The 15,731-nt window shown below is 36.6% G+C and overlaps 1 protein-coding gene across 10 annotated transcripts in view; it reads left to right on the forward strand.

Moving 5' to 3' along the window:
- The window catches only part of Pum2 (pumilio RNA binding family member 2), a 78,526-nt gene that overhangs the window by 38,775 nt on the left and 24,020 nt on the right, over positions 1–15,731 (forward strand). For 5 of the 10 annotated variants that reach the window (XM_035448074.1, XM_027424610.1, XM_027424616.1 and 2 more), the window contains 6 exons: positions 296–421; positions 2,176–2,318; positions 3,878–4,016; positions 9,004–9,147; positions 9,266–9,553; positions 13,693–13,929. In XM_035448074.1, coding sequence (XP_035303965.1) covers positions 296–421; positions 2,176–2,318; positions 3,878–4,016; positions 9,004–9,147; positions 9,266–9,553; positions 13,693–13,929 — 1,077 coding nt within the window. The remainder of the gene's footprint in view (positions 1–295; positions 422–2,175; positions 2,319–3,877; positions 4,017–9,003; positions 9,148–9,265; positions 9,554–13,692; positions 13,930–15,731) is intronic. The other 5 variants (XM_027424618.1, XM_027424619.1, XM_027424615.1 and 2 more) reach the window with 4 other exon arrangements.

Here is a 15,731-nt window from a genome sequence, read left to right on the forward strand (position 1 = left end):
CTGGCCTTGAACTCAAGAGATCTGCCTCCCGAGTGCTGTGATTAAAGGAGTGCACCACCACTGCCCATCTACTGTGTATTTCTTAACTGACACTACAGTAATTTCATATTTTAGTATCATTTTATTTCATAGACTTAATATCTGGAAAAGCCCTATAAAACAGTTGGTGTTATTCAGAAAAAGTTTGAACCCTTATCATACATGGTCCCACTCCAGATTTAAAATAGAATTGTTTTTGCCTACTGAAGAAATACTTTACATTTTTATTTATTATTTTTCACCCTTTTAAATATAGCTGGTGTATTCTCAGCAGGCCTTGCTCCAGCTGCATTTGTGCCAAATCCATATATTATTAGTGCTGCTCCTCCAGGGACCGACCCGTATACTGCAGCAGGATTGGCTGCAGCAGCAACATTAGCAGGTAACTTGTTGTTCATCGTTGTTACTGGTTATGAATTTGGTTTAAACTCGACTTAAGTTTTATTTTTGTCTATGAGCAATTTGATGTTCCTCTGAGTAACTAATATATTGTCAATAAACTGAAATTTGCAGTAATTGGTTTATTTTTCAGCTATACTATTACAGAGCAGTAGCATGGCAGCAATAACTCTTTTTTCATCCCTGTGAATAGTTGGTTTATATGTCTGGTTTGTAGCTTAGAAATGGAACATATATCTTCATTTAATAACTGATCTCAGTACTCACGAAACAAAGTCACATCATTTTTCAGATAATAATCTGGTGATAGGTGAAACTCTTGAAAAGAATACGTTTCTTAAGCATTACAAGCAAGCTGAGGTGCAAAAAAATGTGGAAGGAACTTTACTGAAAGTTGTCCCTTCAAGCCAAAGCTGTATAACTGCTTACTTAAGAGAAACTTACAGGTTAGTCAGGTGCAGTCTTATTGACAGAACACTTTTCTTGGAAGTTTGATTCAATTTGAATTGGCTACAGATACAGAAAATAGTTCAGTCCTTAAGCTTATATTGATTATAGAGGCAAGAATGTATTGCTGTTATTGCTTTTTAAAGTAAGCAAGCTTATTGTCCTGATTTGACATGCCAGAAATCAGGACATTTACTCATTACTTTTAGTGGACTCATCTTTTGCTCTATATAATCAAATATCAAATGGAGTAGAAACAGTTCATTTTGTTTTTCCTGGTTTCTTTCTTTGTTTATCTTTCTCTTGGGCTTTTTTGTTTTGCTTTTTTGAGATGGTTTCTCTGTATACTAGAGGCTGTACTACAACTCACTCTGTAGACCAAGCTGGCCTTGAATTTATAGAGATGTGCCTGCTTCTGCCTCCCAAGTGCTGGGATTAAAGGCGTGTGCCACCACCACCTGGTTAGGACACTTAGCCACCACTGCCGGACCTAGTTTCCTTTCTTTACCCTTGTTTTCTTTGCTTGAATCATCTAGTTCTTGTCCTAACTACTAATCTCATTTTCCTGACTACATAAATACTAATGTCTCATTTGTTTTTATATGATTCTCAGTTGCTTGTAAGGACAGTGACTAATTCTATTTCAAAAAGGAAAAAAATGTGTTTAAACTAAAGGCTTACAGTCAAATCTTGTTGCTTCTCATGAAGCTTGCTCACTAGTTTTTTGTACAAAGTAAAAAATTTAAATCTTTGAAATCAGCAAAAAATACCTTTTCAATTAGTGAATTATGGTTAAGAAGCATCACGGTTTTATGGTATCTCTTGTAGTACCATATTGTTTCTATATTAGATCCATACATTGGCAGTCAATACATGTGAATGTTAAGTGTTTGTCATTTCATTGGTAGTCTTGAATTTTGCTTCAAATCTATTTAGAAACCCACTACTGTCAAACTCTTTAGTCTTTGAGAATCAGTAATAAGCTGGGTATGAAGTATGTAAGTACTTGCCAAGTTGAGGCAATCATGATGAGTTTGAGACCAGTTGGCTCCAAACTGAGACTCTGTCCAATTTAATAAACAAACAAACCCATGCCGGAATGATACTGTGTTTTAATAGGATTAGAAAAAGAGTGTGGTGTAGCAAGTGTGTGTGAGTAGAAGGAAGATTACAAGGATATGGCCAACTCCTAAATCTTAGTCTTGTCTCCTTTTATAATTTAATAGTAACTGATCTCAAGTATAAAATCTAGTGACTTTTTTTTCTTTTGGTGGGGCATGTGGGGTTTAGGTCCAGCAGTGGTTCCACCTCAGTATTACGGTGTTCCATGGGGGGTGTATCCCGCCAATTTATTTCAGCAACAAGCTGCAGCTGCGGCAAACAACACAGCCAATCAGCAAGCAGCATCACAAGCTCAGCCTGGACAGCAGCAGGTAGGTCTGTCTTCATGAAATAATAACCTGAGCATTCTCTAAAATCTGTGAGTTCCTGGTATTTAAAAAAAAGTTTATTCAGTAGATAGCATGGTACTTGGTAGATGCACAGCTCCTAACTTTTTTAATATTCTGATCGTCATTGTTATTTTGCTTTCTTCAAATGTCTAGCAATTTTAAAACTTAATGTCATAACTTTCTTTATGTAGTTGTTGGATGGCAGTGGTGGTGCACACCTTTAATCCCATCATGCAAGAGTCAGAGACAGGAGTATCTCTGAGTTTCATGCCACCCTGGTCTATAGAGTAAGTTCCTGGACAGCCAGGACTCTTGTACGGAGAAACCCTGTCTGGGATAAAAGGCATGCACCACCAACACACAGCAAGCGCTTTACATTTCTAACTAAGAAATGGTGAAACATTTTCACTATAGGTTACCTTTAATTTTTCAAACAAACTATGAATTAGGTAGAGTTTTTTGACAGGATTTTGCTGTATAGCCAGGAGGGCATCAAATTCACAGAGATCCTCATATCTCTGCCCCTAGAAAAGATATTTTACTTCATATCCTTTCAAAAATTATGATAAATATGAACACATTGTTGATAAATAAGAAAACTCTGCTCCATATTCATCTTATTTTTACAGAAGCAGCTTAATAAATACCTTGTTGGTTCCTTGGTAGGTAGTTTTTGCCAAGAAGTTTCTTTAATATTTTTAATGATATAGATGCTCTATAGAAGCTATTATTTAGTGCATCCATTGTATATCCTATATATATCATTTAACAATTTCTTTTAGTCTATGTCTTTGGCCGGGTATACATTGTTGAGTGTGTGTGTCTGTGTGTGTGCGCGAGAATGTATGTGTGTATGTACTTAGATTGACTCTACTCTACCCTGAATTATTTGCATATTTGTAAAATATGCTATTAATTTCATCATAGTTGTGTTGTTTTATATTTTTCATACCAAGATTCCTTGGATTCCAAAATTTTGTTTGGAGGGGTTTTTGTTTTGATTTGATTTGGTTTGTTTTTATTGTATGTTGCGCATCAAAATCTCAAAGACAAACCATAGTTTCTTTCTTTAAGCTTCAATTTTCAGCCTAGGACAATAATTGTAACAAATCTTTAAGACTTAGCTGTTTCCCTTTTAGTCAAATTATTTTTTAAAATGTATCTCTTTTTTTTATCTTTTTGGTTTTTTGAGACAGGGTTTCTCTGTGACTTTGGAGGCTGTCCTGGAACTAGCTCTCGTGGACCAGGCTGGCCTCAAACTCACAGGATCTGCCTGCCTCTGCCTCCCGAGTGCTGGGATTAAAGGCGTGTACCACCACTGCATGGCATAAATATTGGAAGTGACTTTTACCCAAAGATCTAGAACCTCCATGTTTCTTTATAGATCATTATAGTAAGAACCAGTAGTGTTTTGTTTTGTTTTTATATAAAAATCTACATTTCCTTCAAAGAATATCCAAAATCTGCTATGATGTGTACATAGTTGTCTTGAGATGAATTTGTTACTCTGTTGGTTTAAGAGAGTCATTTGTCCTTTCTAGGTTCTTCGTGCTGGAGCAGGTCAGCGTCCTATTACTCCCAGCCAGGGCCAGCAAGGGCAGCAAGCAGAGTCTCTTGCAGCAGCTGCAGCTGCAAACCCAACTTTGGCTTTTGGTCAGGGTCTTGCTGCAGGCATGCCAGGTATATAACTCTAGTTTGGGGAGAGGGTTCTGCTAGATTGGGTGATTGGTGGAGGTGGGGCACAGAGCTCAAGAGATTAAAAATGTTAAATGAGAAATGACTAACTCTCAGCATCTTTGAAGCTTTGTCTTCTTGGTAATACATTATTTAAGACTCAGATCCAGATACTAATACTTGAAATCAAATGTTTTTTTTGTTTTATTGAAACCCAGTTGTGGAAATGACAAACAGTATATCAGATTTCTCCACACAGCTATCTTCTTTTTATTGTTTCTGACGTGAACCAGTGTCTTTCCATCTCAACTAATGTAACTTCTCACATCCTAAGAGTCCCTTCTTGAGGCTGATTCTAGATTGTTAAGTTGACAACTAAAATTGACAATGTCACATGTAATTATCCAATATCAGGGAAATTTACCTATCACAAAAAGCCAGGAGAATGAGTTGCTATGAAGGCTTAGTGAGAACAGGTTGCCCCTCTAGAGGTCCCTGGTTTGATTCCCTTAACACATATGGTGTCTTAATACTATTTGAGTTCCAGGGCATCTAACACCCTCTCCTGGCATCTGCTGGTACTGGGCAGGTACATGATGCACAGACATACATGCAAGCCAATACCTATACACATTTTAAGAAAGAAAAAGTGCAATCTTTAGAATCTCATGTTGTATAAACTAGGAATTTTAGGCTGAGTAAATTTGCATTTTTATGTCCATCTTTAGTTTGTTGAAATAGTAAGTCTATTATAGAAGTAATACAGCTCCTTATAGCCTACATCCATTCTCAACAGATACTTTTTATGAATCCAGTCACCTTTTTGTTCAAATCATTTTTCTATCCAGCCTTGTATATTACCTGGATTAGGTTTCTATCTAGGCTCCAGTAGTTAATCTTTTCCTCTTTTCTGCCCTTATAGGGAGGTTCTGTCCTTAGAGCCTGTTCTTTACAGGTTGTCTAGGCTGAAAGAGAATCAGGTGATCTGTTCCCCTTCTCATGTTTGATTGATCCTCTAATGATTTTTTTTTAGTTTTCTGAGTAAAAGTCTTGAAAGTCCTTATAGTGGTCTCTTCTTGCCCAGTTATTAGAGGTATACTCTCTGTTCCACTATTAGGAGAACACCTATTGAAATCTTTTTGGCTTGTCCTACTCATATGACACTGTGTTACAGATAATTTTTTTTTAAACTGCAACTTAAAATGTTAAGTTGTTACTGTTACTAGTTAGTGCTACTAATGTATTCTGTCTTTAGTTTCTTTCCCTTCAGTACTTAAAACTCTTGGGCATATTCTTTGACTTTTTAAAAAGATTTGTTACCTATTATTAGGTATTGCCTGTATGTATACAGGTAGGTGCCTATGGAAGCCAGAAGGGGTGTGACTTCTTGGAACAAGAGTAAAACATGTGTGAGTTTCCCAACCTGGGTTCTGAGATCTGAAACTTCAGTCCTCTAATAGAGCCGTGTGTACTCCCAACTGCTGATTCATCTCTCCAACCTATCTTTCTTACTGTTTATTTTACTCTGTTTGTGGTAGAAAATAATTTCCTTGGGAACAAAGATGTTTCTTTTAATTGTTGCTCCTACCTGACAAAATGGCAGTTACTTGGTAAATATGTCAGGTGGACAAGTGTGTGGACAATTTGTTGAGAATGAGATAGAGAAGAAGGAAAACATGACCTACTCCCTGTAGTGATAAGCAACATGTTGCCTTTTGGGAATTTGAAACATCCTTATTTCCAGAACATGTAAGGTATGGGTCTGCAGATAAAAGGTGGGAGACCGAACATATCTCTTTGTGGACTACATACCTTTTGGAACGTGTTGAGGAGGAACATGATAGCAACCTGGTTATTAAAATATGGCTGGAGCTTAAAATTAAAAAGATGAGATAAGGGAACACGATAGAAGGAACATGGCATATCAGTCTGGTTGAAAAGGAGTAGTGGTGGCCGGGCGTTGGTGGCGCAAGCCTTTAATCCCAGCACTTGGGGAGGCAGATGCAGGCCTGGTCTCCAGAGCGAGTGCCAGGATAGGCTCCAAAGCTACACAGAGAAACCCTGTCTCGAAAAACCAAAAAAAAAAAAAAAAAAAAAAAAAAAAAAAAAGGAAGAAAGAAAGAAAGAAAGAAAGAGTGATCAAAAGAATGGATGAGCCAGGTGGTGGTAGCACATGCCTTTAATCTCAGCACTCAGGAGGCAGAGGCAGGCGGATCTCTGTGAGTTTGAAGACAACCTGGTCTACAGAGAGTTCTAGCACAGTTAAGATTGTTAAACAGAGACCCTGTCTTGAAAAACCTAGAAAGGAACGAGTTTGAGAGAGATTTACAAGATGTCAAATAAACAGGTCTTCAGGAGATGGCTAGGTAAATTAATACTAGGATTTGTATACATCATTTAAGTATAGTTTAATCTTTTTTCTTTTTTGGTTTTTCGAGACCGGGTTTCTTCTGTGTAGCTTTGGTGCCTATCCTGGTACTTGCTCTGGAGACCAGGCTGGCCTCAAACTCACAGAGATCCACCTGCCTCTGCCTCCCGAGTGCTGGGATTAAAGGCATGCGCATGCTACCACTGCCCGCTGTTTAATGTTTTTTTCTACAGATATTTGCGACCTAGTATCCAAATGGGTTTTTTTGTTGTTGTTTTTTACATTTATTCATTTACCTGAGACATGGGAAAGTATGTAGAGGTCAGAAGACAACTTTTACTGCTTGTGGTTATAGGATAGAACTGAGGTCACCAGGCTTGGCAGGAACCTTTACTTTCTGAGCCATCTTACCAGCCTGACCATAATGCTTTTAAGTAGGAGTACTCTTTAGTCTTGAATTTAGGACCATTGTATGTACCACAGAAAACTACTGGCTGACATTCCACATCTTCAGATGTGAAAGTATTGGTCTTAATAATGGTAAATGTTTTATCCCAGCATAGTTCATTAACATGAACTGAATTTGCCTGTGTTTCAAGCCTCTTTGTTATTGTAATTTTACTATGACTTTGTTTCTGCATAGTCATAATAAAATACAGTTCAGAACTGCTATGTTCATGTAATTTGGTATGTTCTGTGTTTTTTCAAAACTTAAAAGTGTAAAAGCTTGATGGTACATTTTTCACAGATAGCTGTCAAGCTATTGTCTCTATGTAAGGCGAGTCTTTCTCAACCTGAGTCCTAGGAGAGAATTAAACCTTATTGCCCCAAAATACATGTTAATCATGGCTAACTTTTCTCCAGTGCTACTAGAGCAGTACTTAATATGTACCATCCTTGGGAAAATTGACAAAATTGTCATGTGAGTAATTTTGCGTGTTTGGGGTTCAGAGGAAGAATTCCCTTGAGAGAAGCTGCTTAGAGGTGAATTTCACTTTCCTGTATTTTTGAGTAATATGAAAATATTATTGGCCTTACACACAACCCTACAATAAAATAATGCCTGTGTAAGAACTTCACAAATAGACTCTTAGTAATTTTAAGTTATGTGTTCAAATTATATTTAAGAATTTTTTTATTGTTTTAAAAAGATTTATTTATTATTTACACAGTGTTCTGCCTGCATGACAGAAGAGGGCACCAGATCTCATACAGATGGTTGTGAGCTACCATGTGGTTGCTGGGAATTGAACTCAGGACCTCTGGTGTATCCAGTGCTCTTAACCTCTGAACCATCTCTCCAGCCCTAAGGAAATTTCTTAACTTTTTTTCAGGGGTGGGGAATATTGAGACAGGGTTTCACTTTGTAGCTGTAGCTCTGGCTGTCCTAGAACTCACTGTGTAGACCAGGCTGGCACTGAACTCAAAATACTTCAAAAAATGTTTATTTTTATTTTGTGTGTATGAGTATTTTTTTACATGGATGTGCTGGATCTGTGGAATTGCTTATAAATTTCCATGTGGGATTTGGGAACTGAACCCATGTCCTTTGCAACAATAATAAGTGTTCTTAGCTTCAGCCATTTTTCCAGCCTCAGTATTTTAAGATTTTTAAAGCAATGCTTGTAAGTGAAATTCTAAGGGAATATTGTGGTATGTGGATTTATTTATGATTTATTAAAGCTGGTGTTGTGTGTCTCGTCCCCGTCCCCGTCCCCATCCCCCCCCCCCCAGAGGGTTTCTCTGTATAGCTTTGGAGCCTATTCTGGCATTTGCTCTGGAGACCAGGCTGGTCTCGAACTCACAGAGATTCACCTTCCTCTGCCTCCCAGCACGAGTGCTGGGATTAAAGGCATGCGCCACCAACGCCCGGCTTATTTTTTATTTATTAAAGCTTGCCTGAGAATTCAGAAAGCAGAGTTAACCACAAGCTTTAGAGGTCAGATTGTAGTTATCACACACCTTTAATCCCAGGACTCAGGATTAAGAGGTAGATGGATGGATCTCTGTTAGTTCAAGGCCATCATGGCCTATAGTAGAGTGAAGAGAGTTACAGAATTTATGTCTTTGATCCCAACACCTGTGATCCCACACCATTAATCCCTGCATTGGGGAGGTGTATAAGACAGAAGCTAGGTCTCAGAGCTAGAATTCATTCTCCAGCCACGCTGAGGAGAGGTTACAGTCTAAGGACTGGAGTAAGAGCTAGAGACTAGCTGCTTTGCTTTGTGATCTTCAACTTGAGGCTTGAACCCCAGTCTGTGGGTCTAGTATTTTTCATGTTAGACTCATTTTCCTGTGTCTTTCAAGCCACTCTCTTTGTAAATGACCAAATGGTGATATTTCTCTAATATTTAGTTGTTGGTAGTCTTTAGCTTCTGTTTTAGGAAAGTAACTCTTTCCATAATCTGTAAGCAAAAGACATTGCTAATAAAGGTACGTCCATAAAACTTTTGAGAGTGTTTAAAATACCTCAGATGGAGTATTTCAGTAGTTGGTATTCAAAGGTTTGGTGGTAATAGTGTGAAATAGTTAACAAAACTTAATACTTAAGGGAAAGTAAATATTCATGTTTTCTGCAGTAAAGTGTTTTCATTAATAAATACTTATTTCGATGTTATATAGGCTATCAAGTACTAGCTCCAACTGCCTATTATGATCAGACTGGTGCCTTAGTGGTTGGCCCTGGAGCAAGAACTGGTCTTGGAGCCCCAGTACGGTTAATGGCTCCAACCCCTGTCTTAATAAGTTCTGCAGCAGCACAAGCTGGTAAGTGTATCTGATTAGAGATGATGTTTTTCTGAAGTTTAAATTTTTTGATTAAATGTGTATATTTAAATATTCTTTTCTGGGTAGTTTCAAGAAGTATCTGAAATTTATTTTGCAGCAGCAGCCGCAGCAGCTGGAGGAACTGCAAATAGTCTTACAGGCAGCACAAATGGTTTGTTTCGGCCAATTGGCACTCAGCCACCACAGCAGCCGCAGCAACAACAACCAAGCTCTAACCTGCAGTCTAATTCATTTTATGGGAGCAGCTCTTTGACTAATAGCTCCCAGAGCAGCTCTTTGTTTTCTCACGGACCTGGCCAACCTGGAAGCGCATCTCTTGGCTTTGGAAGTGGTAGCTCTTTGGGAGCTGCTATAGGCTCAGCCCTCAGTGGATTTGGCTCATCAGGTAAGTTTGTTTTAAAAACAAGTGTACTTTGCTAAGTGTACTTGAGGTATTTGAGTTTTTAATATAAAGATAAGCAGTAATAACGTAGTACAGGAGGGATAGGAATAAAGTGTGGGGCTTCTAGTTTAATCTCACAGAATTCCTGTCAATCTTTCAGACATTAATAAATGTTTAGCTCGTTTCAGCACCCATCCTACCCTTTCCCCCAGCTTTTAAGAATTTAGTGCTCTAAATTTTGCTCATCATTATCACTTCCTATTATCCATAATATTGGAGGAGGTGAATAGCTTGCCACCTAAAATACAGATAATTTAAAAACAAAAATAGTAATTGGGTGGAACATTCTTACTAGGTTTGGGTAGCTGATTGTGATTTTCTTTAGTTGGTATAACATCTAAATAAATTTGGAACACTCTAAATAGTCCCGTAAGAAACTACCAGTGTACTTAAATAATTTAGCCTTTTTCATTAAAATTAATGTAATAAATTGTCTCTTACTTAGCTTACGAAATCATAATTTTAAAACATCTTCACATTAGGTAAGGACAGCTTACCCTAATTCTGTTGATATAGTTGATGGCCTTCAAAAGAGCACAAATATGAATTTGGACTTCAAGGGATTTTTCTATAATCTAAAATTCTTAACAGTTAATATTCTAGGATCATTAATACTCATTTTCCATATGTTTTCTTACCACTTCATCATCTTCTGGAAAATGACAAAACTGAGTCTTTGGGTGTAGCTCAGTTGTTAGATTCCTTGTCTGGTATGCACAACGCCCTAGGTTTGATCTCTAGCATAAACTGGGTGTGGTGGTTCAAATTCATAATTCCAGTATTGCAGAGGTAGAGGTGTAAAAATCAGAAATTCAAGGTCACCTTTTGTTAAATAGTGAACTTGAAACCAACCTAGCTACATGAGACCCTGTCTCCCTCCCAGAAAAGAAAGAAAATGGCAAAACTAATGCAGTGCTAGGTATCAGGTGCTTGCCATTTTCTGCTGTGTTTTCTGAGCTTTTAATAAATGATCTAAAATAGCTATAAAATTGTAGAGAATAAAAGTCACTTGGGGTGCCAATGAAATATAATAAAGGAATGCCGTACTTAACAAAATTTTCTAAATAATGAGCACAACTTAGAGCAAATCTATTGAATTTGAAGATTATGTTCATTTTTTTTTCATTTTATTTTATGTGTATGGGTGTTGTGCCTGCATGTATGTCTTTGCACCACATGTGCAAGTGCCCTCAGAGGCCAGAAAAGGGTGTTGGATCCTCTGCGACTTGGTGTTAGAGTTGGTTGTGAGCCATCACATGAATGCTGGGTTTCCTCTGGAAGAGCAGCCTTTGCTCTTAGACACTTAGCCAACTCTACTGTCCAATCTTTTAAATTCTTTTGGAGTTGATTATTTTAATGTCCAGGTGATTCACTCCTGTGAGGACTCATTTTTTTTATTCTAACCCAGTTGAGACATTATTTCCCAAAGAACCCTAAATAATCTGAGCAAAACTGAAAGAACATACAGCTTAAAATAGAAGCATCCTGGGCACAACATATAGTTTCTAAACTATAGATGTTGTCCCCTTATCCTTGGGGATGGGAGTGGGGAACAGGTTGGATAACTCCATATTCCTTTCTCTAATGTATGTTACTGATGCTCTGCTATAGATGGCTAGGTCACTCTTCTTGGTTCTGCAGATTCCCATTTGTCTTAGTAAGAATTTTCCCCTTATCTGAAGGCAATGGTCTTAGTACTACCCTTTATACCTCTCTTACTTTATTCTGGTGCCTGGTCTGAGACTTAGCCATTTCACCTTACTTTTAGGAGAAGTAGGACTTAACCCATAGCTCAGCGTTAGAGCAGTTGTGTAGTTTGCATTAGGCCCTGTGTTCAATTCCCATTAAGTACCATGTAAAAATGAAATAAAACTTTTAAATTAATAATTACAAGGAGGGGGCTTTACACTTGACACCTGTAACTGCCTCTAAATAATCAAATTCATCTTCGTCATTCTTTTAGACATTTTGTGAGTCCATTCAAGTGCTGTACATATGCATTATTAAAACAAACCTGTTACTGCCATGTCACATAATTGCATACTTAAGTGAAAGCTAAAATACATAGTTGCCTGTTTTTTATACAGATTTTTCTTACCAATATGATAGTTTTATTGTGGAGTAGTATTAAACACCCAGATTTAATAATACAGTTGGCCAGGGAGTGGTAGCCACTGTAATGTAACAATTAAATCTTCCTGTTATTTCTAGACTGATATTTTAATTGAGAGTTTGTGATGTAATATTTAATGCATAGTTTATGAATAAGTAGTGATTTCAGCATTTGTCTAGCTGCTTAGTATTTTAGGTGTTTTGTTTGTCAGTGTTACAGGCAATTTACATACAGAGCAAAATTTAAAGAGTTTTTATGAGTTTAAGTAATTTCTGACTTTTAAAATTTATTTCCGTTCTCGAGGAATATATTGTATGTGTCATAACCAGTTTCTTTGGTTATTTGACAAAGGAATTATAATGCTGCTGCTCTTAGAGAGCTGGTGTCTTATCAGATAAATTGATTACTAAAATAGTTATCTTAGATAAATGCAGTATGCAATACATGTTTCAAGCAATCACTTTGACAGTGTCCTTTTAAATTAGCATATTTGATAATAGCATATAGTGACACTTTTTCTAACACCAATTCAAAAAGATATATTAAGGTTTAATTTAGTTTTACTATTAAAGTGCAGACTCTAGATTTCATGTGTAAGGTCTTAAGATGTGAATATTTCCATGAGACATGGCCAGGATTTTAGAAACTGCATTGAATATTACAAAAGTCAAATACTGCATTAAAATCTTTTGTGTGGTGCAGTGTCATAAACCCCCCCCTTTTTTTCTGTGTAGGTATTTGATTTTGACAAAAAGGGTAATCATGGTTCCTCTCTGTGTTACAAGCTCAACTTGGTTTTATTATGTTCTCTTAATTGTTTTCCTTAATCCATATAGTGTATGACCTACTTATACGTCTATTACTTAGTTATGTATGACTTGGGATGTAAAACCAAGATTGAATAGACTTTACAATTCCTTGGAAAGAATTGCCATATTGGTCCGAATATAGAGCTTGTCCTTAAAACCTTATTTGTTACATAAGAAATATTACATGAAATTCTTTACTATATTAAAGGTCTTTGGCCAAAGAGCATGATATGTCAAAATAAGAAATTTATTTGAAAATATCCACTCTTAGTATATGTCTTGAGATAGAAATTGGGGATATCTCTTTTACATTCTCAGTAAAGGATTTGACTATCCACATGCATGCCGCTTTACAGACAGATCTTAGATTGTTATTCTGTGCATGCACTCCTAGCTAGCTAAGAGGTGGGAAACTTTTAACTTGAATAGGGAGCTCAGGAGGCCAGTGCTAGAAACTTAAAGAATGAAGGGTCCTTGCGGTTAAGAAGTAAAGGCATGTCTTTGGTTTGGTATAATAAAGAGAGGTATTAATTTTCCAAGAGAAAGTTTGGTTTTCGGGGAGTTTTTGTTTAACAAATTATATGAACAATACTGAGAAGTTAGCTTCCACTTGTATTTCACAACCAACCAGTGATATTCGGGCCAATATGGACTTAAAGGGTTTCATTTGGAACACAGCTAAATTTCAAATCAGATATAACTGGTGAGGGAAATTGGTGAATACTCAGCTTATTAATATAATCTTTTTGGCATTGAGTTGAACTCTTAAACAGGTTGCAGACAATTAGGATAATACCAAAGTAAATCTTATTTGAATGTAATCTTTACCGTGTCCTAAAACAGACAACTTTGCAATTCAGTTTATAAATCATACCAGGGTATTAAAGCACAGTAATCATGTGTTGGTGGTAAATATGTGTGAAATAATGAAACATATAACTGCTCTGTTAAGGATTTGCTTATTGATTTATTGGGGTGCATTTATACCCTTTTATGATTACTAAGTTGGTATTATATAGTTATCACAGTAATTATCTTCTCCATAATGTTTCTAAAAATAATTATTGTGATCACTTCTATTATTGCCCAGCGAGAGTTGGGGATAGGTTTTATTCAGTTAACACTGTATGTAATTAGGGTTTTTTTTATTTCTTCTTCAGTTGGCAGTTCTGCAAGTAGTAGTGCCACAAGGAGAGAGTCTCTATCTACTAGCTCTGACTTGTACAAAAGATCTAGTAGCAGCCTAGCACCCATAGGGCAACCATTTTACAATAGTCTGGGATTTTCCTCCTCTCCAAGTCCAATAGGCATGCCTCTGCCAAGCCAAACTCCAGGACATTCACTTACGCCACCGCCATCACTTTCATCACATGGATCCTCATCCAGTTTGCATTTAGGTAAAAAAATACCCAAAACCCTTTTTATTTGTATGTATACATGTATGTGTGTTTGTGTGTGTGTTTATAATATATGTAAAATATTGAATGTTGGATAAAACATGCCAAATTGCTTTTGCTTTTAGATACTAGCCTTTTGAAAAAGTTCTACTTTCCTGAAATTCAAAGTGAGGGTCTAATGTACAGTAAGGTAAAGACCCTCTTTTGTATCTTATGTTCTTTTTATGACATACAATGGTGTGTTTTTTCATGTCTGTGCTTTTGATTTGTGTGTTTTAGAACATCTGAAAAGTCAACTATTTATACATGATAGTGAAAGAAATTTTTACTATCAAAGTTTTTACACACCATAAGAAAAGATTACTTACACAATAATGGGTTATGTAAATCATTTAGTTTAGTACAGTGTTGGCCATTTTATCAGAAAGTTATAGCAGAATATCAGTTAATGTGTATTAGAGAAGTTGTTGAACTTCTCTTACTTTTGAATATGTTAAAGGAAAATTAAATGTTTTGAGCGTGTTGTATTCCTAAAGGTGAAGCATTTAGAACTTTTATTTCTATCTAGTTCAAAATTATCCTCACCTTCAGATTATTAAATTGATTGTTACCCTGTATTCCTCTCTAGGAAGCATTTGTCCATATAGATAACAATATTTTTGAAGGACCTTTAAAATATTTTAGACATTACAGACTGGGTATGAATCCCTACCTCATCAAAAAAATTCTGCTATTAAAATTAGGCTTCAATTTTTTTTTTTTTTTAAAGTACAACTGAAACTAAAAGGTTCTGTTGTTGGCTTTATGTGCTTGGGAAAATTTAAAATATCTTGTCTTTTTAAAGTAACATTATTATAAACAGACTATATAAGTTAGTATCCTCTTTTACTCTTCCCTAATATATAGGTCTATAACTTTTTCCTCAAGCTCATTTGGTAGAGCAAATGTCCATATAACAAAGGGATTTGTTGGCAGTGGTCATCATTTTAATTTGTATTATTACATGGTGAGCTAGGTTTCTTTATTGAAAGACTTTGGTTCTACATCCCAAATTCTGGAATTTTGCTCTTTGGAAGATTTGCTCTTTTGATTATGTTGAATTTGTGCAGTTTAGTTTATTCAGATGGAGTTCTGAGGGCTGTCTCAAACACTATGGTAGCAACGTTGCCTGGAGTATAGCCTCAGCCTCCATTTGTAACTGTCTCAGTCACAAGAGCTGCTTGATTTCTTCTATTGTTACCAGACTCTCCTCCACTTTTAAGACATGCATTTGAAATGTATGCAGACATTTGGAACGTAAGAACCATAAAAATGCCAGGCTTGGTGGCGCACGCCTTTAATCCCAGACAGAGGCAGACAGATCTCTGAGTTCTAGGCCAGCCCAGTCTACAGAGTGAGTTCCAGGACAGCTAGGGCTATACAGAGAAACTCTCGTTTTGAATAAAAGAAAAAAGAAAGCCATAAAAACAGATGTATGGCAATAGTTTTGTGTTTGTTAAAATTATATTTGTTGTGTCTTGTCATCTTTTCATAGGTAAGTTGCAGATCAGGTTCTGTTCAACTGTTACTGCTTGTGTTTGTTCATTTAGAGCGTGTATAAATGGACTCATTCTATATAACTTGCTGAGACAGTGAATAGAAGTGACATTTTAGTTGTCTGTACTTACACTACAATCTGGATACGTGTTTCACGACTTCAGACAGAGAAGAAATTCCTCGTCAGTTGTGGGAAATAGTCAACATCTAAGCAAGCATCCTATGTTACAGAGTAGTGTTATTGTCCCCAAAGCTTCAGCTGGAAA

This window comes from Cricetulus griseus, chromosome 7 (assembly GCF_003668045.3).
Source record: "Cricetulus griseus strain 17A/GY chromosome 7, alternate assembly CriGri-PICRH-1.0, whole genome shotgun sequence".
NCBI lineage: Eukaryota > Metazoa > Chordata > Mammalia > Rodentia > Cricetidae > Cricetulus > Cricetulus griseus.